Source organism: Olea europaea, unplaced genomic scaffold, assembly GCF_002742605.1.
Source record: "Olea europaea var. sylvestris unplaced genomic scaffold, O_europaea_v1 scaffold537, whole genome shotgun sequence".
NCBI classification, from domain to species: domain Eukaryota; kingdom Viridiplantae; phylum Streptophyta; class Magnoliopsida; order Lamiales; family Oleaceae; genus Olea; species Olea europaea.
In genome coordinates this window covers 611,891-638,418 of record NW_019263695.1, presented here as the reverse complement: position 1 = coordinate 638,418, position 26,528 = coordinate 611,891, and the positions used below count along the sequence as shown (strand labels likewise).

General features: G+C 34.5%; 4 protein-coding genes across 5 annotated transcripts; 3 read left to right on the top strand and 1 right to left on the bottom strand.

Moving 5' to 3' along the window:
* The first annotated feature begins 5,410 nt into the window (after positions 1 to 5,410).
* Positions 5,411 to 6,443, top strand: LOC111388934 (cyclin-dependent protein kinase inhibitor SMR3-like). The gene has a single exon (XM_023013765.1). The coding sequence runs from the start codon at positions 5,491 to 5,493 to the stop codon at positions 5,920 to 5,922; it is 432 nt and encodes a 143-aa protein (XP_022869533.1). The 5' UTR covers positions 5,411 to 5,490; the 3' UTR covers positions 5,923 to 6,443.
* A 1,834-nt stretch (positions 6,444 to 8,277) lies between these two features.
* On the top strand, positions 8,278 to 11,937 carry LOC111388936 (WD repeat-containing protein 44-like). Its single transcript, XM_023013767.1, has 7 exons — positions 8,278 to 9,895; positions 9,991 to 10,081; positions 10,173 to 10,330; positions 10,433 to 10,484; positions 10,568 to 10,647; positions 10,715 to 10,808; positions 10,889 to 11,937. Exons 1-7 carry the CDS (start codon positions 8,360 to 8,362, stop codon positions 11,608 to 11,610), a joined length of 2,733 nt encoding a protein of 910 aa, XP_022869535.1. The 5' UTR covers positions 8,278 to 8,359; the 3' UTR covers positions 11,611 to 11,937.
* A 354-nt stretch (positions 11,938 to 12,291) lies between these two features.
* LOC111388948 lies at positions 12,292 to 16,690 on the top strand. The gene is made up of 5 exons (XM_023013782.1): positions 12,292 to 12,994; positions 13,985 to 14,042; positions 14,127 to 14,244; positions 14,342 to 14,459; positions 16,336 to 16,690. Exons 1-5 carry the CDS (start codon positions 12,470 to 12,472, stop codon positions 16,387 to 16,389), a joined length of 873 nt encoding a protein of 290 aa, XP_022869550.1. The 5' UTR covers positions 12,292 to 12,469; the 3' UTR covers positions 16,390 to 16,690.
* A 5,221-nt stretch (positions 16,691 to 21,911) lies between these two features.
* Positions 21,912 to 25,353, bottom strand: LOC111388924 (putative E3 ubiquitin-protein ligase XBAT31). 2 transcript variants are annotated; one of them, XM_023013752.1, is made up of 8 exons: positions 25,065 to 25,353; positions 24,910 to 24,969; positions 24,714 to 24,785; positions 24,481 to 24,602; positions 24,239 to 24,379; positions 24,060 to 24,167; positions 23,284 to 23,536; positions 21,912 to 22,577 (listed from the first exon to the last, which is right to left on the bottom strand). In XM_023013752.1, the coding sequence occupies exons 1-8, from the start codon at positions 25,242 to 25,244 to the stop codon at positions 22,176 to 22,178; spliced, it is 1,338 nt and encodes a 445-aa protein (XP_022869520.1). In that variant the 5' UTR covers positions 25,245 to 25,353; the 3' UTR covers positions 21,912 to 22,175. The 2 variants fall into 2 exon arrangements, with proteins under 2 accessions (XP_022869520.1, XP_022869521.1); XM_023013753.1 differs by having other exon boundaries at positions 21,912 to 22,559; positions 25,065 to 25,350.
* Positions 25,354 to 26,528: the final 1,175 nt, after the last annotated feature.

Sequence of the window (26,528 nt, the reverse complement as noted above, 5' to 3'; positions counted from 1 at the left end):
ATATTATTCTTAGTTAGCGATTAGAAAAATCATTCTATGTAGGAGCTTGTTATTTGAAACAACATAATTATAAGAAACTAATGATCACTATAGTTGCTGATTATGAATAACAATATTCATGAAACCATTATTTACTTGAAACAATAAAAGACATAATGCAATCAATATATAAGAGAGACTTCAACAAATAAAATTACAACCTTTTTGGGTAAAAGAGGAAGACTATGATCCATCGGTGGAGAATGTAAGGCGCTACATGAGTGAGTGAGATGTTCCAACCATAGTTATCAGACTTGACCCGTTCATCGACTCGAAAAAATCATTGGGTCACCTAGACGTGTTTCAGCCAGTAGGTCATTGCTAGATCATAATTTTAATTAGAAACTATTTTTTAAAAACAAAAGACAACAACTTTTCTAAATATAAAATATAGGGAAAATTGCAGCAGCAGTTGTTAACCTTTCATGTTTTTTTGTAGACTTTACTCTAACCTTCATTTTATACCACCCATAGTTTCAAACATTTCAAAAATATACACCTGAGGTCCAAATGAATGAAAACCGTCCATTTGGCTTGAAATATGTAAAAATTGGATATTTTGACGATTTTAAGTAGGGGCATTTTCATCAATCTTATAATTTCATTTTTTTTTTCAATAAAAATACATTTATAAAATAAGAAATAACTAAATAAAAAATAATAATAAAAATCAAACTTATCTTCTCTACCCCAAAATCAAACCAAAACCAACCACCGTCACCACCACCACCACTGCCAAACCCACACCCACATTTGGACGTACTTTGAATCACTTAAACACTGACCAATCGCTGGCTAAATCACCGGATATTCACATCATCAGAAAGCCTTCACTTCCTTCTTTACAACCCACCCAACCACCAGCCACAACTCCAACGGATTCGACCGAAAATTAGACCCAAAATAGGCTGCCACACACCAAAAAATGGATAGAATCCTCACTTCTGACGACACCCATGCCAAACCCACCTTCCAAATCCACCAAGCACCTCAACACGCACCTATTGATAACCTTGTAACATCTAACAAAGCTATAAATTGGAAACAAAATGGCAACAGTCCGAAGGCGGCGAACCACTGACCTTTTGTCCCAAGCTTTGGTGCCAGCATTACAAACGACGGTCGCACATAACCACCATTTGGCTTCTACTCATCATCGCGAACAAGATCCACATATGGGTCTTCATCAATTTTCCTCGATTCATCCAATTAGAGGATCAGCAGTTCATATCTCAAGCGAGCCTTTTTTTCTTGGAAAAAATTGCAGCAATAGTGGAGACAAACTGTTGGCGCAAAGAGTTGAGGTTGTGGTGGGGTGGCTGGTTGTGGCGCTGCCTTGGTGTTTTCCGACGAAGAGATGGAGATGGCTGTGAGGATGCGTTTGGGGTTGGTACTTTTTACTTTTCTTTTGTTTTATTTTAATTATTTTAATTGTTAATAATTAGAAAAATACAAAGTACCATTATACCCTTTCTAATTTGTTCCAAAATGGTCAATTTTGACTTTTCTAGTCAATTAACGATCAAATGGACGGTTTCCTTCATTTGGACCCACATATTTTTGAAAGGTTTGAGACTGTGGTTGGCACAAAATGAAAGTTAGAATAAAGTCTGCAAAAACGTGAAATGTTACGGACTAGTATTGCAATTTTCCCTAAAATATATGTATTACGATTATGACACAAGTTTACTTGTTGCATAATAGTTATGGATGTAATATTTCACTTCAAATGCACAAGTTTGAATCGCTGCTTTTGCATATTGAAAATTATTTTTGCTCAACTTTGTTATAGAACAGTTCACCATTGAACCGGTGCCGATTTCTTCTAAACTAGTCCGGTTCGACCCTGTATTGAGCGGTTGATTTTTGATTGGTTCACTTGCTAAATATACCAATTAGGTCAATCGGATCGGACCACTATTTGGTTTGCCGATTCTCAAGCTGAACTGATCCAATTTTAGTAAGTATGGTGCCAACTGCTCTATTTGATTTATTATCTATTTGTTGTGGGTTAAAATTTTGTTAAAAACATAAGTCAAAATCAACAATTGATTTTAATCAAACATTTTATGGGATTTACAATTTTTATCAATTTTTATCAAAATATACTAAAATTTGATTTTCAACTACACGTGGACTTAGTATGTAATGGTTTGAAGCTTTGCGAGGATCCTAGATAGCGGTACCAGAATGGCAGAATGTATGAGACAATCTTTGAAGCAGCATGCAAAAAGAGTTAACTGCTATATAGGAACGAATATTATTGGAAACAACGCCCGTTTGCAAAGTGGTTGAAAGAGGGAGAAAGTGTTGGTTTAGTTAAAAAATATAATAAAAAATTGATAAAAATCTTAAGTGAAAATAAATAATTAATATTAACTATACATTTTATGAGATTCATAATTTTCATCAACTTTCAATTATACATTACATCAACTTTTTACCAAAATTTACTAAAAATCTAACTTTTAGCAAAATTCGACGAGGGCTGAACATTTTTCATGACAAAGCCTCCAGTAAACGCAAGATAAATACAAGAAATCATTGACCTTTCCAATGCTCAGGTGCATGACTTGCACCTTGGCTTACCGACTATGGTAATAAACGCCACAATCCACATGGATAAAGGAAAAATCTATAAGAGAATCCGAGGGTGGCATCCCAACTAATCTAATGAGAAATTTTTGGGTTCTTGAAACTCTTTATCATAACATTTGTTCATTGATGTTCATATTTTATTGGAGGACGAAGAATTGAGAAAGAAAGATTTCTTGGCTAAGTTGGGATCATATTTGTGCTCGGGGTTGGTTTGAGTTTTCGAGATTTTGGTATGTTTAACCGGACATTAGTATGCAGTCAAGCTTGGAGATTGTCAAAAACTCCCAGTCTCCAGCTGCTCAAATAATGAAGAAGTATCATATGGGAAACTAATTTTATGGACGCATAGGGGTGGATACCTAAATTAACGAAAAATACTAGGTTATGTTTGCTCGAGAATGGCTTTTCTTACCTTTCTTGCTCCAAAACTTTTGTTTTTAACCCTTGTGCTATTTTAACATGGAGTGTGATTATCGTCCTGTATCTTAACAAGTTCACCAAAAAAAATTAAAAATTTCTTTCAATTTCAATTGGGAATCCTAGCTAGGTCCGTGAACCCCATGTGGTTTCTCACTATTCACTCATCAAATATGCAATTAGGTAAGATTATTCAATTTTCTAGTTCAAAGGTCAAAACAATATTACTCTAAAGTGAATAGGGATCAGATTTCTCTACTTTTGAAAGAATTGGGTAGGGGCCAAATGAATGGAGGTTGGATCATTAACTCATCCATCCCTATCTAGGGTGCTAAATGGACGTAGAAGAATGAACATTAACTCATTAATCCATCCACCCTCACCCTAGAGGCGTCATTGGCCCACCACGCGAGTCAGCTCACTCTAGCTTGTGGGACGAGCTGATCTTGATCTGGCTTGCTTCACTGAAGTGTGGCTCGCAGTTTGCCAATTTTTTATTTTTTTCATTGAAATTGCATTTTCATTCTACTATGATGGGTCGGTTCGAGAGCCGATGAGCGGCTCATACGAAAAATTCATTATTCAGCTCACATCTTCAGCTCACTGTGGGTGCGAGCCGACGAACAATTTGCTCTACTTAACACTCCAAACTTTTTCTATCTTGTCTTTATCTTACCTTACCCTATTATACAATACCCACTCTCATAGGATCCTAATTTTTTAGTTGATATGCCAACTATAAATCTTGACAAATTGTACAAGCTGTTCAGATTGTACCGTCTAACTTACCAATACAAGTCATAAGTTAATATTATAAATTATAGGTAGAGGGAAATGGTACCTATGTCATGATCATACAAGCTAAATGGTCAAACCTCAATTTTACGTGACATTCATTGATTATTGAATATGTTAATGATCGTATACTTACTCATACTGTCATTGGTTGATCAATGCCCTTAAAAAAATTGATTATCTAGATATTCTAATTTTCATTAACTATTGTCCCCTCAACCCCCAAAAAAAGAGGAATTCTCTAGCTTGAACCAACTAAATAAGTTGCTTGAGTTTTCCTTAAAAACGGACAAAATTTTACTACTGTTACCTAAATTTGTTGTAGCGTATTTCAAACATTAAGCTTCAAAGAAGTAGATGAGATATGTTGGTCGAGCGTAACATGCATAATATAATAGGTTCAAAACTAAGCATCTCTCTCCCAATTTATTTAAAAATTATTTTTCTTCAAACTTATTTTTAATCACACATTCTTTCAATAAAATAATTTGTACGTAAACTCATAAATTTTTATTACTTTGTAAGTACATATTTTCCAAAAAAAAAAAAAAAAATATTTGTCGCCTTAAATAATAACTAAGTCCTAAGATTATAAGCTAAATATTTGAGTTTCAATTGTATAGTTGCTCCAAAATTGTTTTTATTGTATTAGTAGGAAGTAATACCCTTTTTCTTTTTCTTTTTTTGCTTTTTTTTTGTTTTCATGATGTTGATTATGGCTTCTTCCAGTTTATTCTTACGGGAAATAAGGTAGCCTATATAGTAGCATATGCATTCATCTGAACAAATTATATTCCTTTTTTATATTATTAATTAGTCTGTATTCGTTTAGTATAGTAGAGACGTTTGGTGTAGCAAGTATCTATCATTAATAGTTGAGTTCGTAGTATCCTCAATGACAACTATCCTGAGCTAACTTCTAAGTGCATATTTAATATACAAAATCGATCAATTAACATGTTCTTAGTGAGAACAATTTTATTAGATCGATCATACCTGTTGAAGGCAGTAATATACCAAGAAGTGGACTACCATTCTTCTACTATTTAAATAAAGGGCAAGAGCCTTATTAGCTCTAAATAGTAGATGATTCTTAGTTAAAAAGAATTAAAGAAAAAGTAAGTTTAACTATTATTTATTTTACCGTCAAATAAAGCTTATCATTCATGTTTCAAAGTTTCTATCATGGTTGACATTTGTTTAAATGTAAAAAAATGATTGGAAGGAAAACTATTTTTGTTTTAAAACTGACAATTTTTTATCACATGGTAAATTATCAAATTTGGTGTACTGTGTACACCAAGCATGATTGAAAAAATAATTATCAATTGAAAATCACATAATGTATTATTTTATTTATTTATTTATTTATTTATTTATTGTGTTTTAGTTGAAAGATCATGAAGTTACTTCCTGCCTAAATTAAGCGTATGAGAAATTAGTTGAAGAGATATCGTGAGAAAATGCAAGGGTAACAACATAAAAAATGGTCCCATATGGCAAATCACGTGCATAGGCTGCATCAAAGTGCGTAGAGATCAGAATACAAAATCTACTAATGGCAAACATACAAATAAGGATGTCTCAAAAATGAAAGAGAAAAAGAGTATTTGAGTGTTCTCTTCATGTTCTTACGAATAGATGAAAAAGAATATCATCGGTTTAAGGATGTCGAACAAGAACAATCTCATCAAAGAAGAAGAAAAAGAGATCAAAAAAGATAGTTTTTCAGAATCCCAGTTGGAAAATATTGAAGAAGGTGAAGGGAATGAAGAAAAAAAACCAGAGGATGAAAAAGTAGCCAAAATTCTATGTTTAGGAGAGTCCGAGGTAGCCGAAGACGATGATGGGTTCAAAACTCCGACATCTTCAGACAACAAAATCCCAGTGATGACACAGTGCCCACCAGCTCCCAAGAAAATCCGGCCAGAACCATCAATGAAGAGAAAAGCGTCATCGCCGCCTAGAAGCCTCCAGTTTGATGTACCGGCAGCCGAGGTCGATTCGATATTTTCTCCAATATCTAAAGACCAGAAATTCAAGAAACCTAGAAGAGATCATAACGAAGATTGAAGATTATTTTTTTATCTACCTCTGTGGTAAGGAATTTTTAGAAAAAGAAGATAGTGTCAATTTCTCTTGTAATCGTCTAATGAATTTCTTGAATCTACAGTACAATATACATAGCTACAAATTGTAATGATTGGGCTCTGAGAAACACAAATTTGGTTTAACTGCATGTACTGGCAAATCCTGGTATCCAGGTGAGCATGAGAAGAAAAATAATTTTCCGACGGAGTTAGCACGGGCGACTGCAGGGGCTCGCTGAGATCTGGCTCCGCCCTTGAGTGCATGTGTGTGCATTTTTAGGCAGGAGAATGAAATTTCAGAATTTCAAATTCATTACCTTTTTCCCTTTTTTTTTTTTTAATTGAAATGCAGTTCAACAAAAATACGATGAAGTTTCCCTCCTTGTGAAGGGAAGATTCGTAATTTCCTCTTTGTAGTTTAATGCTAGTATTCGTGGATCTCTCAAAATGTTTGAAATGAACACGAGCCAAATATAGCTTATGAATGTGTTGTTGAGTACTGTATAATTGAGGCTTGCGACAAGAGAGGTAATTTTTTTAGTAATTTTTTGTGTTTTGTCATAATTGTTATTCACTAATTCTATTTCTCTGTCTTTTTTTCTTTTTAATATATATTTTCTAGAAGAAAATCTACATATATAAATTTGAAAATCAGCCAAGATTCCGAAGAAAACATCACAGAATTCTATTCAAATTAAAGGGAAAAAAAGGCATAAGCATTGAAATAAAAAAAGTGCATTGTGTTCAGTTTATACAGGAAAACTGTTAGCGGAATTTGGGGTAAAAAAATCAAATGGTGACTAAATTTATAAGTGGGTTCCAATATGGTCACTCTACTTTTAATTTGTTTCAAATTAGTCATCCAGCTTTTAATTTTGTTTTACTATATTAGTCATATTTTTATAATTAATGTATCAAATGACTATATATTTTGCCATGTTAGAGAGTATATTTATTTGAAAACTTCTTTTGATGCTAATCGAGTAGACCATTATTGAGTTAAAAGGAGACTAATACATTGACCAATGAGAATCGAAATTTTATTAATTTTCTGACTAATGCGAATGAATTTATGTTCAGCTATCAATGTGAAATAAATTTTAATGGTGGGACTAAGGTGGAATTTAAGTTTAGTAACCAAAATGAAAAGGAATTTTAATAAATAATTAAAACAGCAAAGATAAATGGTCCAAACGTGCATCGAAGAAAATTAGTCTAGAGGTGGTGCACCTAAGGTCTTTAAGCCATATGCCCACTTTGCCCACAACCACAAGTATTATCACAGTCCTTACTTCGACTTATAAATATGTTGGTTAAAATGATTTAAATTTAAATCACGTTCTTGGTAAAAATAAATAAATTGATTTGAACTAAATTTTCTAAATTTAAAATTAATAGAGGATATAGTGCGATTTTATGAAATTATTTGAGTTCAATAATCTTCATCTAAGTTGATAATTGAAACCTTTTGGCCTTCCCGCCTTCTATAGATCTTTTGTGGCAGTTCTGCTAGATGTGCTAGTTGGTTGTTAAACAAGGACACATGGTTATATTTTAACGTTGCTTCGTTGCGTCCTTTGTACTCTCAGAGCTGCGTTGATAAAAGAAAGCATATCAAGCAAATGCATCCGCAACGACTAGTGTAAGTCGCGGGCATAAATCTAGATTTTGATTATTATAGTTTTGATAGATTCTAGACCTCAAGTAACAAAAATACTATTGTCTGTGCTCTCTTAAGTATTGTCTCGATTACTTATCTAGGCACTTATGCCACTTTTTATAATCCATAGGTCAAGTTGATCATATGCCTAAGAATGAACATCGATGAAATCTCATTGTTTAGTTTAAAAACCTTACCAATCTCACAAGTCAAAAAAATCGAACCCATTGCAATATCATCTAAAATTCTTTATACCGAATACAATTTTGATGGAACATATGTCAACCCGAAACAGTATCTACCCAAAAATTTAAATAATAATAATAATAATAATAATAATAATAATAATAATAATACCCTATACATGTCAAGAGTTAGCTAAATGGGTACATCATTTGTTACAAGTTTCTTATTAATAAATTGCACTGTCACTCTCCCAAATTTGTTTAAATCTTATTGCACGTGATGGCAAGTCACCTTACTCTTAGGCACGTCTCAAAAATCAAAATTAGTGGGTAAGATGTGGAGGAAGTTTATAATATTATTAGCATTAACCCTCAACGTGAAGGGATGAAATAATTCAATAAATTCCAAAATATTAATTTGTAACGGTTTATGTTAATGTCCCTTGTTTTCCTCTCTTCCACTTGTCTCTTTCCAGACCATTTCTCAGGTTCACCAAAACACATTCTAATCCTTTGATGAAACCAAATTCAGATTACATATTTTCTTGATTTGATTCGTTCAAATTTTTGTTACAATGGACAGGAGAACATTAACCATGAATTGGGATGGTCTCGGAGAGGATGATGATGATGATGACAGGTTCTTTGAAACCTACCAAAGAATATCATCGGCTGTTCCCGTCGATTTAGCCTCCTCCGGTTCCGACGATGATGATGGGTTTGAGGATGGCCGGATGTCGTTTGTCTCCGCCGTCTCCTCCCTCTCCGTCAAACCAATCCACAACCTTGACATGGAGGCGAAACCGTCCATTATGGCCAGCTATGACATGTGGATGGCGGAACCCGGCGACATTAAGGAGCGGAGGAAGCGTCTTTTGAAAGGCATGGGGTTGGCAAGCAATAAGGACCTTGTAAAACTCGCCAGCCCCAAGTTTGTCCGGGCCATTTCAAGCGGCGGTGGTCGAGTTTCTACGTCGAATGTTGATTCTTCGCCATCGGAGGAATTAAAAGTAGACGAACCTTCGCCTTCAACGCCGAATTTGCTCGTCAGGTCGAGATCAGATAGTGATATAGATGCTTTTTCTGCAAGAACTAAACAACGTAAAGAAGAATTAATTGGTCCAGTATCGAAACAGCGTTTAACTAGAACATCATCTGGGCAATTGGTACCAATTACAGGTTTATGTCCATACGCAAATTCTATCAGAATATCACCAAAAAGACCTAGAAACAGATCTTCAATGCCAGGTAGTGATGCATTACAATCAGTATTTTCTAATGCTGGGTTGGGTTCCTTCTTCTTGATTAAGAATTTAGATACCGGAAAAGAATTCATTGTGAAAGAGGCTAATGAAGAAGGAATGTGGAATAAACTCAGCGAGGTTCAAACAGGGAAACAACTTACAATGGAGGAATTTGAAAAGTCTGTCGGGTATTCACCGGTAGTGAAGGAGTTAATGCAACGTGCAAACGTCTCGACACATTTGGATTACGGCCCAAAAATCCATGCGAATTCATATTTTTCAAAGAGTTTCAGAAATAGCAAGAGAAGGGGTGTTGCGTTTTTAAAAGGCGTAGCAAATTCCATGAGTGGATTAATTGTAGACAAAGAAAGAGAGCACATTTCACCAGTGGCACAGAGAGCTAACAAGAATTCATCTCAATGGGTAAAAGTGCGCCAACATGGGAAATCCTACAAGGAATTCACAGCATTGCATTTGTCACAAGAAATTCAAGCTCATGAAGGATCAATATGGACTATTAAATTTAGTTGGGATTCGCGTTTTCTAGCAAGCGCCGGTGAAGATAGGATAATTCGTGTGTGGGAAGTGCAGGAATGTGAGGTTAGATCACCTGATGATTTGAATTCATTTAGCGGCACAATTTATCATCCGATGGGCTGCTCATTTTCAGATCGACCTTCGCTTGCAGAGATTATGCCGATGCCTTCAGAGAAGAGGAAAAAGGGGAGAATCCACAAAAAAAAGGGCAACTCAATTCCTGATTATGTAACCATGCCGGAAACTGTATTTGCACTTTCAGAAAAACCAATATGCATTCTGAATGGTCATCAAGACGATATCTTGGATCTCTCGTGGTCTAGATCTCAGGTCAGATTCTGGTAATTTATCTGAGGCCAAAAAAGGTTAACTTGATTCTTATTAAACTGTATTTGGTTAATGTTGAATGAGAAAATTTTATGCAGTTGTTACTTTCATCTTCAATGGACAAGACAGTGAGGCTGTGGGATTTGGAGACTAGAAGCTGTTTGAAGATGTTTGCACACAATGACTACGGTGAGTTTATAATTTATCGAGGCCTAGGCATTGACATGAGAGTTGCATTATTTACTGGAATTATACTTCTGATGATTATATTGTAATGCAGTAACTTGCATACAGTTCAATCCAATAGACGACGATTACTTCATCAGTGGTTCCCTCGATGGAAAAGTTCGAGTATGGAGCATACCGGGGAGACAGGTTGTCGACTGGACTGACCTTCATGAAATGGTCACTGCAGCTTGCTACACTCCTGATGGCAAGGTATGACTCTCTCTAAGGACTATGAAATCAATGCGCAAAGGATGTTCCGCTAATTTTTTCTTTTTCTTTTTAATACTGATTTCACTTTTTTCGATGTTGAAGGGTGCTATGATTGGTTCACATAAAGGGAGCTGTAGATTGTACAGTATTAATGGTATAAATAGCTATTGAATTCCATTGTCTCTGTTCATGTTGCCAATATCTGTGTTAATCACCAACATGTTTTGCAATTTTTAGATTGCAAATTAGAGAAAAAGGATCAATATGTTGTTCAGTCCAAGAAAAAGCCACAATCCAAAAAAATCACGGGTTTTCAGGTAATTTTGCTTCCAGCCGCGCCTTTCATAAACTTGCCAAGAAGTAACTAAATTTGTTTGTTCACAGTTTTCCCCTTGGAACCCGGCTGATGTCCTCGTTACATCTGCTGATTCACGGATTCGCATCTTCAGCGGATCACAGCTAATCCAAAAATTTAGAGGTATGCTTCTATGTTATGTTCAATCAAAACTTGAAGTATATATGTATCTGTAATGTAATAAGCCCATGATATGGTAACAGGATTTCGGAATACCAGCAGCCAAATTTCAGCTTCGTTCAGTTCAGATGGTAAATATGTCCTAAGTGCAAGTGAAGATTCTCATGTTTATATCTGGAAGCTCGAAGAATCCAGAGGGAAAGGCAGAAGTAAGATAACAGTCCTAGCTCACGAGCATTTCCACAGCAAAGAAGTTTCAGTTGCAATTCCATGGAATGGCAGCACGAAAATTGAGCCACCAATTGTAGAAGTACTCTCCAAAAGGCATCATTCAAAACGCTTCACAGGTCCACTGCCATATACCATTAGTCGATCTCCAAGCCGAGAAGACAATGTGGTTAGTGCTAGTAGTAGAAGGCATTTGCCTCCTCTCCCGAAGAAAAAAAACGCTGAAGTCGAGAGAATTACGAGCCATGCAGACGAAGATTTTGTTCAATCGGCTCGTATAGACTCAGGAATCGGTACAAGTGAATCACTTGGCTCATCAATAAGATATGGTGAATCACCTTCCATTTCAGCTTCCGGGAACTCTCATATATCTCATTCTTTTTCCTTGTCCTCCTCCTCGTCCTCTTCATGGTTTGATGGTGGAACCAATAGCCATGGAGCTCAAACTGTACAAGCAACGGCATGGGGAATGGTAATTGTAACAGCAGGTTTAGGAGGTGAAATTAGGGTTTATCAAAATTTTGGGCTGCCTCTAAAAGTCAGTCGCCAAACCAATCTCCTCAGAGACCTCACATAAAGAAAACTAGGGATGCTTGTTTCTTTTTAGAAGGGTGCTCCGAGTAGTGGGTACCTCGTAGGACCTTGACCCGCCTTCTCGGTTCTTCTATGGATATACAGGAATGAGTATTCTTAGATGTGCATAGCGATTGTGATGGTTTACGAGAATACATTTCTTGTCAAGTCATTTCGAGGTAACATACTTATCTTCATCTCATTGAAAGTAGGTAAATCATTCCCTAAAGGAAACATTCCTCCTCCATTTTGTACAAAATTAGTTGTTTAGGAGTTGAATTAAGTTAATACACATCTAGGTTTTTGTCTTCCTTTGTGATGTCAATGTCAACATTGCAAAGCACATGTTCTTGAGCTTTTTGCTCTTCTAATTTTGCCGTTTGAGTAAATCTTTTAGCTTTTTTCAAATTAATTTTCAACGCACATTCTGATATTAAAATATTTGACACATAAATCCAACAAAATATCATTTTTCTCACAAAAAAAAAGGTTCATTTTAATGATTGTCAAACAAATATTATTTTTAACCACGCATTTTTCAAAAAATTACTATTCAAACTCATTTTCACCAAAAAAAAAAAAACTTTCAAACACGGGCTAAGTCATGATCCTAATTAAAAATTAATAATATGCAAAAGGAAAGCAGACAATTGCGATGCAAACATATTGAAAGCCCTGAAAACTTAAAGGAACATACAAAATCCCTAAAATTTCGAAAGAGATTATACGGTGTCGTTTAATAGTTTGAAATTCGAATTCAAATCCTCGATCCGCGCCAGATCTGTACAAGCAGTGGTAGCGTTCAGAGCACAAATTTTCTCCGGCCACAAAAGTCAAACTCCTCGTTGACTATTTCTCTCAATATGGCGTCGCCGTTCATCATCGACGATAAAGACCTTGACGACGCCGCATTGTGGGCAGTCATCGACTCCGCCGCCGCCGCCTCCCTCTCTTCCTCGACCAAATCCACCATTTCAAAACCCCGCAATAAACCCCTGACACCAATTCCCTTCCCTCTCCCCTCTCCCCAACCAAAAAACCCACGCAACCACTACCAGAATCCCAACGGCGAGGCTATGCAGAACCACCGTCCTCAAAAAATTTCGCGGTCAAGCAATAGTTCTTGTGTATCCGAGCTCAGTGAATCGAGTCCTTCGCCACTGGCGGTGGTGAAGCACGTGCATCGCATGCCTACAACCCCTCCGCCATACTCTTCTAATTCGCCAGTGACGAATCATAGTATTAATAATGGTAGTTATGGTACTAATGGATCGGGGTGCAAAGCCATGAGTTATGGATATGGTGAGGGGGGAGAGATGAGGCATAGCTTGTATGGTCAGTTTCCAACTGTTAATCTCTTTAAGGAGTACCAAAATGCAGCTATGGCGGTACGTTATTCGTGGATTTGTTATAACTTTCATCTAAGTTGCAGAGTTATGAATATAAATATTTTTGTGTTTCTCAAGATATGTGAGATTGGCATAGTGTAGACAAGTGATTACGTTAATTTACCCATTTGAATTAATACAATCAGCGAACTTCAATGATTTTTTTATTTTATTTGTTTTTGCCGTTTGATCCTGTTTCTCCAAATTCTGGATGTGTTTATTTGATAATTATTTTACTAGGCTGTTCCAATTTCAAGTAATTAAGTTCAATACAGTTAATAATTCTATTTAGAATTCTAGGGGATGTAGAAGGAGAAAAATGTAGGTTCGAAACTAGCTGCAACTCTGGGTAGAGATGTTATTCTGTTGAATATAACATATATTCCGTTTAATAGGACTACTACATACTTGTCAGGTCTTGTATTTTAATGAATTAATATGTTTGTCATATAGTCTGGAATCGAATAGTTGATCGATTTAGCTCTTGAGATAGACCAATGTCTTCTATTAGGCTGGGCTAAACACCTGTAAGTTTCGTCTACTGATATTGCTAGCAAAAATACATAATGCTCTTTTTGTAGAATAGTTGTCAGATGAAGCAATCTACCTTGGGTGAGTTTCCTCTAAAAGCTTTTCTAACCAAGACAAAGCACTTTCAGAAAGTTATCCAAAGAGGTCCAAAAGCAGTTTCTTGGTCTCAGAAGCAACTTTTGGCTTTTCATTACCCCTTGCCAAATGGCGCTAAAATTAACATGCATTGTGATTCCGTAATAAATTATAATATCTACAATCATACGCATGTGCTGAGGCTGCAGACGCATAGCATGATGTCTAGTTCTGTTATCTGGTTATGATTTTGTGTGGAATCATGTGTTCAATTTCTTGTTAACTAATACGAGCAACAAACATTACCAGTCTTTTTCCTCTGAAGAAAGTTGGTTTTCTGCTATCTGAATGTATGATTACTCTATTTTGATGTTTTCTGGACAGATATTAGAGAAAAGTGATTACATCATGATTTCTGGAAATCCTTTTATTAAGAAATCAGGTGAAGTAGCAAGTTTGTACAGTATGTTTTCGTACACATATAGTTTTCAGTTATCACATGATTCATTGTTGTGTATATTTACAGGATGGAGAAAGATATCATTTTATTTCAATCTGTCATATGAAATTAAAGACAAGACCATTGAATTTGATCAGAATCGTAATGTTCAGCGTGCTGAATTTGTGGTTCGTGCATATATGCAGTATGTTCTTTGACTTTGTCGGATATTATTTTTACAAAATTCTTTTATCTTTAAAATTTTCCTTACTTTGAATTCTACTCTTTTATGTCTTTTGTAGGGGTGGTAGATTTTCAGATGGATGGGGTTCATGTGAACGACGAGAGAAGAGATTTCTGAAACCGAACCACGATATCCCCAGTACAGCAGAAACTAGAGCAAAAAACAAGTCATGCCAGGTACGTATTCCTAATTAGCAGTCTTACTTTGCGAACCTTTCCACTGATTGATGCTCTTTATCCAATATTTATTCTTAGTTTCTCGACTACAAGTGCATGGGTTATAGTTAATATGTGATATCCCATTAATATTCGGGGGAGCCAGCACTGTGTTAATCTGCACCTTTCATGACGCAAGTTATTTCCAGCCTTTGAAATGCAAGTTCAATTATATGTCTTGTTACCTATATTACTACTCCATGAATTAGTAATCCAACAAAGCAATAGTGTATCCTTACTTCCAAATGGTATGATTCCTGTTAATTTCCAGTTTTCCTTTCCTCTGTTCTTTTATTGCTACATGATATCATTTCAAGAATATGTTTTCATTGGACTTTATATGTGTAGCCTTCAGTTAATTTTTCTCTTTTACCTTCTGCTTTAGAATGGAGTCACAGAACAGGTCCTAACAAAGTTCTTTTTGTCTTGGCTGATCTATCTTCATAGATAAACTTTAAATTACTTCACTTTTTTAGCAGTATCCCGTGGTATTCGGAAAATCATTGTACCATGGGTTGTTGGGTGGCGTTTGATTTAAGACAGGCTTATTCTCCAATTGTGGAACTTCTTTTTTGTACTTTCTGTGCTTCCCCCTTCAAGCGTTGTTTGAAACTTCAGTAAGTTACACTACTAAATGTGTTCTGGATTGGGCTTTTGGTTCATGAGTGGTGTTATTCAATACCAACTTGTTTCTCTGGTGAATCTTTATAACTTCCGAACTCAGTAACGCGAGCCAAGGTTGATATCTAGAGTTTGTACCTGTTTTTCATCCCTGCTTTGATGTGGCCTTAGTACGCTGTTAACTATATGATCATACGTAGTTGAAATTTAAAGTAAGGTTACGGCTGCCAATATTTAGTCATTTATGATTTCCATGAGTTGGCTTTAAATTCTGATAACATGCAGTTTAGAACAAGGATTAAGCAGTTGAATCACATCAATAGTAATATATTGTGTGAGCTTTGAAATAGCTGAGATTGCTTCTTGTGTATGTGCCATGGTGATAAATAGTATCTCGCCATAGAAGTCAAGATGTCTGGCATTTAAGTAAAGTTGAGAAGTATAGATGTTGAACACAAATATCAGAAGTTTCCAGATGAAGAGCCATTTGCATCTGGTTTCCACGGGATAGGGATACCATGAGAGCTTCGGTTCTTGAAATCACAAAACTAGTACAAGGTGAAATTTACCAGATGTTGGAGATTGAAATACCATTCTAACAGTACATTTGAAGTGTCCACGCCTGTCCAAATACCCAAGTGATGAATCTGACAACTTTTCTGTTGAATGAAGATAATGCTAAACCAATATATATAGACAAATTTGGAGAAGACTTTAACAATATATAAGGGATTAAGGACTTTAATTATAAATAAGGGATTAAGGACATTCTCCTTTTCTGACAAGTGACATTCGCGTCCATGACGAAACTGCTCCAAAATCTGATTATTGGCCCAGAATCCTCAATGTTTTTTCTGTCTTCAGTTTTCTGTTCATGCAAACTTAGTCATTGACTTTTAGGGCATCTTTGATGTAGATTTTGTGAAAAGTGATTTTTTTTTGGAGAATTTGTAGCTAAAAAGTAGGAAAAAGTTAGGAATTTACTTGCAAAATTATTTTATTGGGAGGTATTGCAGTTGGAAATCGGTTTGAAAAAATGAGTGTTATAGAATTTGTATCGTACTGGACTTAATGTTTGCATGTGCCTTTGTTTTTTGGGTTATTTTTTTGCTTAAATTTGGTAGGGAATAACAGAATAAACTGCCATCATTCTTGAATCAACTCTTCTGAGTTGTGTGTTGGTACACGGAAACATGATCATTGTAAATATATGCAGGACCTGCTCGGAATTGGAGAGTATCGGCCTGGGGCAAGCCATGCTAACCCGTAAACTATGGTTCAGCCCACTTTTCTTCTGGCAACCTCACCTGCTAGTTTTGAAGGGGATGCATACTAAATTACTCTTTGGTACCGTGAGAGAGAGAGAGAGAGAGAGAGAGAGTCAGTGTTCATTATTGATATATAGTAACTCCTTTCATTGGATCTTCTATTTCTTGAACTATCCCAAATACTTGCTAATGGTTTCATAAAATCCAATTACATCTTGTATCCTCTGAAACAGTTGTTGTAATTGTACTTGATTGTATCAAATATTTCATAGGCTAAAGAAGAAAAAAGTAACTGAATTTCAATCCCTTGTCTGGTAATATACATTGGCAAGGAAATATGTCTGTCACAGCATTTCTTAAAGTGGTAGATGACACCACTTATATTTGGTTCTTCCCATGTCCTCTTTGTATTTTAACTTGTAAGTGATAATAACTTTGATTAGATAAACACTGTAGAACTGTCAAATTTTTTCATGATATGTACTGTGCCTAGTTTTCGAATAAGATTTGAACTTTTTTCTTTTTAAAATCATGTCTAATACTGTCCAGTCCAATGTATTATCATCTATATTTAATCTAATGTGCTTTTAACATTATACAAAGAGTCAATGGGCTGAATAAGAAGATTAGTTTGGTTCACAGTTTCAAGGATTTGCAGCTTTTGCCTCCATTATTACCTAGTTAAAGTTATTTGGTTTAACATTAGAAGAGCCATTACCATTGTGATTCATTCCTCCACGCATTCTGTACAATGTACAACTCACACATTTTGTAGAATATCAACTTATAAGCTCTTAAAAGTATTACAAAATATAATTGCTCATACTGACCAAGGACTTATGATGTGATGGGCTGCTTAATCGATCGGCACATTTTGACACTTCTACCTACATTTCTTGATTATAATGTTTGAGAAAATATTTTTTGTAATGACAATTTTACTATTTGGGCCTCGTTTGGTACACATGAATGTAAAAATGATAATGAAAAATATAGTCGTTACAGTCTCCACACAAGAAATAGAAAGTCAAATATGGTGGTTTGATGTGATGAATAACGGTTATATTTATCATTTTAATGAACAAATAATGGAAAACAAACGGCGGCTTGATATTGTAGCACCGACTCATTTTGTGTCACCAATGATGGACCGGTGAGCATATTTTGTCTCTACCCTGCATAGCGTGGGACACAAAGGTGGATCTGAGGCAATTGGTGAGTTCTAGAACACATATTTAAAAGACGGAAACGCAGATGCAAAGATGTGATAGAAAACAAGAAATTATATAGAAAAATATTTTTCAATAAAAAAATATTATCTTAAAAAATCAACGCCAACAAGGATAAAAGCACATTAATGCTTCCATACTACAAGTCATTAAAAGTGTATTTTTCCATAAGAAATGGTGAGATATTCATGTTGCCTATTAGACACTTGTTTGGTTGTGATTAAAATTTAGGTCAATGTCGATAATTAATTTTAATAATATATTTTATGGGATCCACGATTTTTCAAATACACATTTTATCAATTTTTATCAAAATAAACTAAAATTCTCATTTTAATCCCCACCAAACTGGGGTTTAGATGTCAAATCGGATGCCACACCATCAATTCATTGTTTAAGAACACATAATTTATTTTTTGGACTAATTCAGTTCATTGCTTAAAGTTAAGGAACTATTAAGTCCTTGACGACGGTTATTCTTTGTGTAGAATGAGTTTTTGAATAGTGAATTTTTGAAAAATATTTAATTAAAAATATGAAAAAAAAATTTGAATTTGTGTGAAGAATATTTTATTGTAAAAATATGTGGTTGAAAATGAGTACGAGAAAAAAAAAGTTATAAAAGAACAATTGTCAAATAGGGCTAAAGTTCAAATTAAAGTTTAAGGATTTTTCAGCACGTATTGCAAGTTTAGGGACCATTAAGGGGTTTTACCCAGTTGATAATCAAATTTAAAGTATAATGATAATATATTTCCGAAGTTCTCTCATAACAAATTGTTGCAGTCCCATTCTTTTTACAGTGAAAAATAGGGAAAATTGCAGTCAAAGTACCAAACTTTTCGTTTATTAGCAGATTTTGTCCAAACCTTTAATTTGTATTACCCACAGTCCCAAACCTTTCAAAAATATGCACCGAGAATTCAAATGGATGGAAACCGTCCGTTTGACCATTAGTTGACTAGAAAAGTCAAAATTTAACCAATTTGGACCGAATTAAAAAAGGGCAAAGTGGTACTTTGCATTTTTTCTTAATATTAATAATTAAAATAATTAATAATAACAATAGAAAAGTAAAAACAAAAACAAAATAAATAAAAATCAAAGAAAAGAAAGGAAATACGGTTCATCTTCATCTTCACCCCACCCCACGCCACCACACCCAACCCCGATTCCATGGGCAGTCACCACAGTTTCCGACCAACTTGACCCCTCAATTTATTTCTTTCTCTGGCCATTGTAGCACCAGCTGCCGAAGTCCCCTTCCCCTCAACAGATCGCCACATGTACCATGCCCCACCCCACAGGATTTGGAGGCAATGAAATCTCCAAACCCATTGGGCGTCATGATTGCTAGAGGAGATCTTGCAGTGGAATGCGGTTGGGAAAAGCTGGCAAATATATTGGAAGAAATTATTTCAATCTGCAATGCTCCCCATGTACCTGTCATTTGGGCAACACAGGTTCTAGAGTCACTTTTTAAGTCTGGAGTGGCCACTCGAGCTGAAATTATTGATGCAGCTAATGTTTGGGTGTGGTGGCGTGGAGTTGGGTGGGGCGGGGTCGAGTGGAGTGGGGTGAAGGTGAAGGTGAAGGTGAAGGTGAAGGTGAAGATGAAGATCAACAGTATTTCCTTTCTTTTCTTTGATTTTTATTTATTTTGTTTTTACTTTTCTGTTATTATTATTAATTATTATTAATTATTAATATTAAGAAAAAATGAAGAGTACCACTTTGCCCTTTTTAATTTGGTCCAAATTGGTCAAATTTTGACTTTTCTAGTCAACTAACTGTCAAACGGACGATTTTCATCCATTTGAACCCCCGGTGCATATTTTTGAAAAGTTGTGAGTGGCACAAATTAAATGTTTGGACAAAGTCTGTTAATAAACAAAATGTTTGGTACCTCAACTGTAATTTTCCCTTAAAAATACTAGAAATTTAAGTAAGAGTATATTTTCTTGAATTATGAAGCATATGTCTACTTCAGCTAAAAAGTTGAATTAAAATTGAATTAGAAATTAATAATTATTTTTAACTTCAAATTTTATAAAATTTACAACTTTTCAATAATTCATTCCATTAACTTTTATTAAAATTTTAATTTTTCAACCTAGTTGCATTGTTGTATGAGGAAATTTTGGGAGTGTATTCAATTGAAACTCTTAAAGATTTTGATGGACTTTTTTTAAGTGCTGACTTCTGTGGATTTCATGAATCTTTTATAGATTTGTGTAGAATTAGTGAAAGTCTTTCATAGATTTTTATGAACTTTTATTTTAAAATTTTTATAAACTTTTATAGAATTGGAAAGACTTTTGAAAACTTTAATTGGAAATAGAATTCACGTGAATTTAGTATAATAATATGAAATTCTCGTATATGAGGTGTTGATTCCTACAATTCCCTTTTTCCTTCCCATTCTTCTTCCCATATAATAATAATAATAATAATAAATTTAAAAGAATAAAAATTTAAGACCTTAATTAAATAAATAATAATCAAAATTATACATATATACGATAAACAATAAATTTAATATTCAATATTATTAATATAATACACTTTTAAAAATAAATAAAAATCAATATATTTAAATTTAATTATAAAATTTTCATATAAAATTTTATAATTTAATAAAAAAAAATAGATATTTTTCAACAAAAAAAAAGAATGAAAAAAGAAAAAAAAGTTACAAAATCCAATTTATTTTTTCATAGAAAATAAAGATAAACAATAAGGGAAATAAAGATAAATGAAAATAAATATAATCAATAGAAAAAAAATTTAATATTACCTCTAATGTTCGTAGAAGAAGAAGAAAAGATTCAATTTTTTTTAATTTTATTTAATTTTATTTTTTTGGTGAATGTCTCCGAAAATCTCATGATTAATAAGAGACAAATCTTAAAATTTCATTTGAGTACTTTCTATTTAAAAGTTAGTAATCCAAAAACTTTTATAAAAGTCTCTAGAAGTTATTAAAATTTGAATACCCAAAAACTTATAAAGACTTTTAAGAAGATTCAATTGAATACAATTGAATATACTATAAATTTTAGACACTTCTTAAAAATTTATAAATTTTCAATTGAATACATCAATATTTTTAGAGGGTTTCAAAAAGACTACATTGAATATTCCTAAACTTTTTAAATCCCAAAAAGTTATTCAAAGTCTCAATTGAATGCACGCCCTTCGTTTATCTAATTTAACAGCAATTTAATTGGAATACAGTATCTATAGTTCCATTGTGCTTATAGTATGTTTAGCGAATCTTGTCACATGTGCAACAATATTTACATAATAGATTGCATAATACTACATGAAACTCTATCATTTGTCAGTTTAAAGCACAATCAACTTTTCTATCAAAATTTCCCTCCACATTATTTTTGGTAATAGCTTATGTACAATTTTTATGTACAAGTAGCAAAATCCTTGTTCAGCAAGGTGAACTCAACAATACATGTCAACTATCTAAATAAAGTAGTAAAGAACAAGCACATAGTACGTTTAGCGTATCTTGCTGCTAGAATTGGACCGTGAGCCGAATTCTTGTTGAATATTTGATTGAAAATATTGTTGGAGTAGTATTGAGAGTTTGTTGTGAACTTCAAGAAGTCTTGAAAGAGTTCAAGAAGAATAAGGTGAATGATTCCTTTTTTAGTAGTTTTTTTAAACTCCTATTTCATCCCAATATCCCATTTTGTTTGACTCATTGTATCGATCTTCACTTTATATCAAACTTTTCATATATTAATTCTCCTAATATATTAGAAATTCTTTGGTTATAAACATGTGGTGTACAAAACATATTGGAATTGTCCAATTAGTTATTGGTTCAAAAAAATCTTTTTTAACTCCTTACTATTGATTATAGTGAATTCTCTGTCCGTGATTTTCCCGAATTTGGATTTTCACGTAAATCATGTTTTCTCTATGATCCATTATTTTTAGATTGGCCATATTTTCTCGCTCTTTAATTATTTGACCCAATTCATAACACTTGTTACATGTACATCAAGATTTACACAATAAACTACATATTAGCACAAGACACTCTACCATTTGCTTTTTTAAAATACAATCAACTTTTTTCATTCAATCTTTTCCCCTCACATTATTTTTGATAACCGCTTATGTACATTTTTTATGGTGTAAATAGCAAAATCCAAGTTAAGCAAGGTGAACTCAACAATATTGGTCAGCCGTCTAAATAAAGTATTAAGGAACAAGCATTGAGTCTGTTTAGCAAGGTGAACTCGACAATATTGGTCAGCTCTCTAAATGACTTGAGAACAAGCAAAAAGCAACAAATTTTAGAGGAATGGGCATCTTTCGTACATCCAGATGTGTGTTATTCACGTTTGGTAATACGAAAAGTTTATCTTTCACTAGAAACTGGGCACATAAAATAGAGAAAACCCTCTATATTCAAGAAAATAATAATCATAAAACCGCTTTTGGACTTGAAACTGCCCAATTGCTCTTCAATCTAATCTAGCGCTAGACTGAAGTTATCAAGATAAGTGTTGCGTCTCTCCTGGTTCCAAGCCCTAAGTCTTATCAAACTCGTTGCAATCGTCACCAACCTTACCTGAACCGCGGCCCAATCTCCCAAATGAACCCAAGGATGACAAACTCTTGAAGCTGCTGCTGCCTTCACCAAGATTAAATGACTTTCTTGTTCTTCTAGGCATTGTAGAACTAAACTCCAACTCCATCTCACAATCAATTTTATTCTTGGCAACAACTAACCGAGTAATGGGAGTCCGACAGAAGGGACAGAGTGGAATTTTTGCAGAATTAGCAGCAGAATTGGGTTTGTTGTGACAGCACAAAGCCAGAGTGCAATGAGCACACATCTCATGACGACATTCTTGAACCTCGATTGTGCACTCATGCTCGAAGCAAATGCAACATAGCTTGGCATCGTTGACCTGCATGATATTCTTCGACTATAAAGGGTGAAGACTAGATTTGTTATAGAGTAATCATTTCACGGCAAAGCTACACTACCATATATTGGACTCGACGGTACAATAGACAAGATATTATCTTCTTTTTCTTTTTTTATTATCCAATCCAACATGCTCAACATGCCATAAGTTTTTCATGTTCTTGAAGCACACCTATGGTTATTGAATATGGGATTACTTTTCCCTTTATCTTCTTAATGGAAGTATTCATTGAAAACAAGCAGCAAGTAGTAATATTGCTCATGGAACATTGTCTCACTCTCGCTCCATTTTCCCCAATATGGTTGTATGCATTTTTAAATGAACCTCAAGCAGTATATATCATAATTAAGAATTCATTGCACATCTTTAAATTAGGAATATATCAAAACAATATAAGATTAATCGCAGCAGGATAATTCTTTTGACCCTTTATATATTAAATCTGCCTGGATGAATTTAGGAAAAGTCAAATTGCTCCCTCTTTCAGATTGTAGTAAAATTCTGAGACATCATAGATTTTTATATCTTAGGTTCTAAGACTACAAGATAAAGGATATTCTAATTTTTCTTTACCTGAAAAGAAGTTTTAATTTTAGCCATTTTCGAAATAATCTAGATCAAGAATCTACAGAGATCTATTCTTAAGAGCCCTTCATTCTGTTATGCGAAATGGAATTCAATATACTCTTGGAAGGTTTTGTACCTCAAAATCATCGTCAGTGCCACCAAAACTAGAAGGTTGTGGATTTGAGTCAGATTTCTCCATCAAGATAGCTTTTTCTCTCTTTTTATTGGCTTCAATTAGGGCTTTTTCTAATAAACTTTTTGCCTCAGGATTCAACTCATTGATAAATTTCAAGGACGAGGGCCAAGTCAAAGGCTCAGGAGCCAGAGGATTTAACAGCGCGGCACATGCGTCGTGTTTGTGCTTCACAGCAACCATGTAAGGTATTCTCCTGCAGAGTAACCACACCATATAAATGAGTTATTGTAGTTTTACCCGTGAATATGAAGAAATAAAAAGGTCAACTAAATTGAATGCAATATGAACATGGTAAAGAACAGTTTTTTTTTTTTTTTTTTTTTGCTTTTTTTCCCCCCAAGGTTCAGGGATGCAGCAATGACATGTAAAAAACGATGTTTGGTTCAACTGGTAGTAATGCGTTAAAATATTGGTTCCATATGACAGAAAAACCAACGTTAAAGTAGACATCTCAAAGTTCGGGTATCCATATTCTTTAAGCGTTTTCACCTAAAACATCTCAACTCCAAGATGAATTGGTTTATTGATCACAAAAGAATTCTATGGAGACATGAAATCACCCAGTGAAGCTTTCCCTTTGTCCAAACTAATTAGCTAGACAAGAGGCGAGAATTATCAACATTTGAAACTGCAAGACTTAAAACCAGTAAAACAATATGTGCAATAAGTTACTTCGATGGAGATGCATGTGTTTCGGAGAAATTTCCATGGCTCACCCAGAGGAATCTCTTTGAAGACGATCAGCACCCCAAGCAAGCAATTCTCGAACACAGTCCAAAGAACCACCCCGTGCAGCCAAATGAAGAGGAGTACTCCCTGGGTAGCTGCAAAGAGTATCTATCATTATAACTGATGAATGCGACAAAATGCTAAAAGAACTATATTAAAGTCATACCTATATCCACCAGTGGAGGCAGACGCAAGAGCCCCACTGCTCAATAGAACGCGAACACAATCACGTTGCCTTTGACGAGCTGCCAAATGCAGTGCGGTTGCACCTCTTCCATCCCTTATGTTAACAAATCTCGAAAATCCCCTGCCCTCCCATTTGAGCACAAGAATTAGCACTTCATTTTTAATAGACAAGCATTGGGGGTCATAAATCTAGATAAGACAACATATGGAAGAAATAGTCACCAAGAATGCGCAACTGGAGTAGAATGAGCAGAAGAAAGAATCAACTGTAGGCAATCTGAATGACCATAGTAGGCTGCATAATGCAAACAGGTTCTTCCATATAATGTATCAAACAACAATATCTGAAAAATCCCCAAGAAAAATCAATCATCAAACTAATAACTCAAGTCAAAAAATACTCTCAGAGAGAGGGGGGCAAAAAAAAACATTGAAGCAAAATGCAATGATCATACATTTGCTCCAGCTTGAACCAGTCTTCCCACGCAGGAAATATTTCCATGCATAGCAGCTAACATCAATGGAGTCTGACCCATCAAAATTAAAGAAAAACAATGCAACGATATGTGAGAAAATAAATGCATCTCAACTCGAAATTACATAAAAATAACATGGCGAGCTTCCTTTAAACAAGAATCAAACAAACCACACCTGTTTATGGCGATTCAATATATCTGGATTACTACACCGATCCAAAAGCACAGAAAGAACCTATCAATATACAGAACGAAGAAAGTTTGATCAAACTGTACGGACGTAATTAAGTCAAGAAACTCACTAATCAACGAAGATCTCAGAAAACCCACCTCGATCTGACCATTTGCAGCAGCTACATGAAGTGCAGAGAGTTTTCCATGTACGGTTTTCACTGTCAACAAATTTGGGTTCTCATCGGCCATTGCTTCAACTGTTTCAATCTCTCCAGTTTGGACTGCAACGAACAGATCATTTTCCTGAAGTTGTCCGCAGCTCAGCCCCTGCCCCATTTCCTAGACATTAATTGAAGCGTCTTAGCTTGTCGTCGACGCGCCACCCTCCACAGCGGAGTAGGTGGATGTTAGTGGTAAAAGTAACACGATAGTGGATGTAGAAGTGGAGAGGGGTAAATAAAGAATTGAAGCGATCTTGGACTTTGGGCTTGCCCGCCGGGATTCCGGGCAGCTGACCAGTTGCCCTAGGTAAATTTTCGATATTAATTTAATTGTACCAAATGTCTTATTTAATTTTTGACTGAAATGACAAGTGGCGCCCCTATTCGAGGGGTGTATGTCTACTCCAATAAAGGCGCGACACTTGTAAATTCGGTCATCCATTTGGTAAATGATATGGTATATATAGCATCTCCCAAATTTTCGGGCATATGTCGGAACTTTATTTTTTGTGTAATCACTATTTTTATAATAAAGACGATATTAAGCTTTTTCCAATAAATGATAATGAATTAATGGTGACTGGAGAAATTTGTTTAAAATTACGAATATTAAATTTTGTATTATAAAATTTTTGAAATAACAATTGAACGAAAGAATTAAAAATCGAGGGCGAGCGATTTCTTTTACATATGAAGAACCAAAACATTTAGAAATTAATCAAATTTTCATGCTCTATTTCTTCATACAAGAAAAAGAAAGAAGAAGATATTATATTTATTTATTTATTTATTTTAATAATCGATTGTATTGTTAAAAATTAGAATTTAGTTTGATTCAACAGAGAATCTATGTTTCAATAAAGTTTACTACAATTTAAATGGATGGTTATAAACTAAAGAAAAGTATTTTAGCCTTATGAAGGAGAACTTTTCTGCCAGAAACAAATTGTTAGTCTGTTTGGGAGGGATATTTTACTCTCAAAAAATTAATTTTTTGCCCGTTATTTTACTATTTTAATCGTAATTTTTGACTTCTTCTCTCATACGTGGACTCCACTTATCTTCTAATGGTCAAAAAATCAATTATCAAAATGGCTTGTATTTTGACAACTTTATCGGCATGATATTTTTTTGGTAGGGATAATTATGATTGTATTAAAATAAGGTTTTCGTTAGTAATTTCATAACATATAGAAAATTGGATTCAACAGTATAATGAATATTATTTAAATTTAACTGGTCGTTATTTATTTAATTGCATCTTGCAGTAATAGCACAGTCCAAAAATCCTATTATAAATTTATATTTATTTGAATTTTGGTCGGTCTAATTAAGACGCTTGACTGTGGTGCTTGGCCTCTTTCCCGAGTTGAATATCAATTATTTAATTTTATATTTT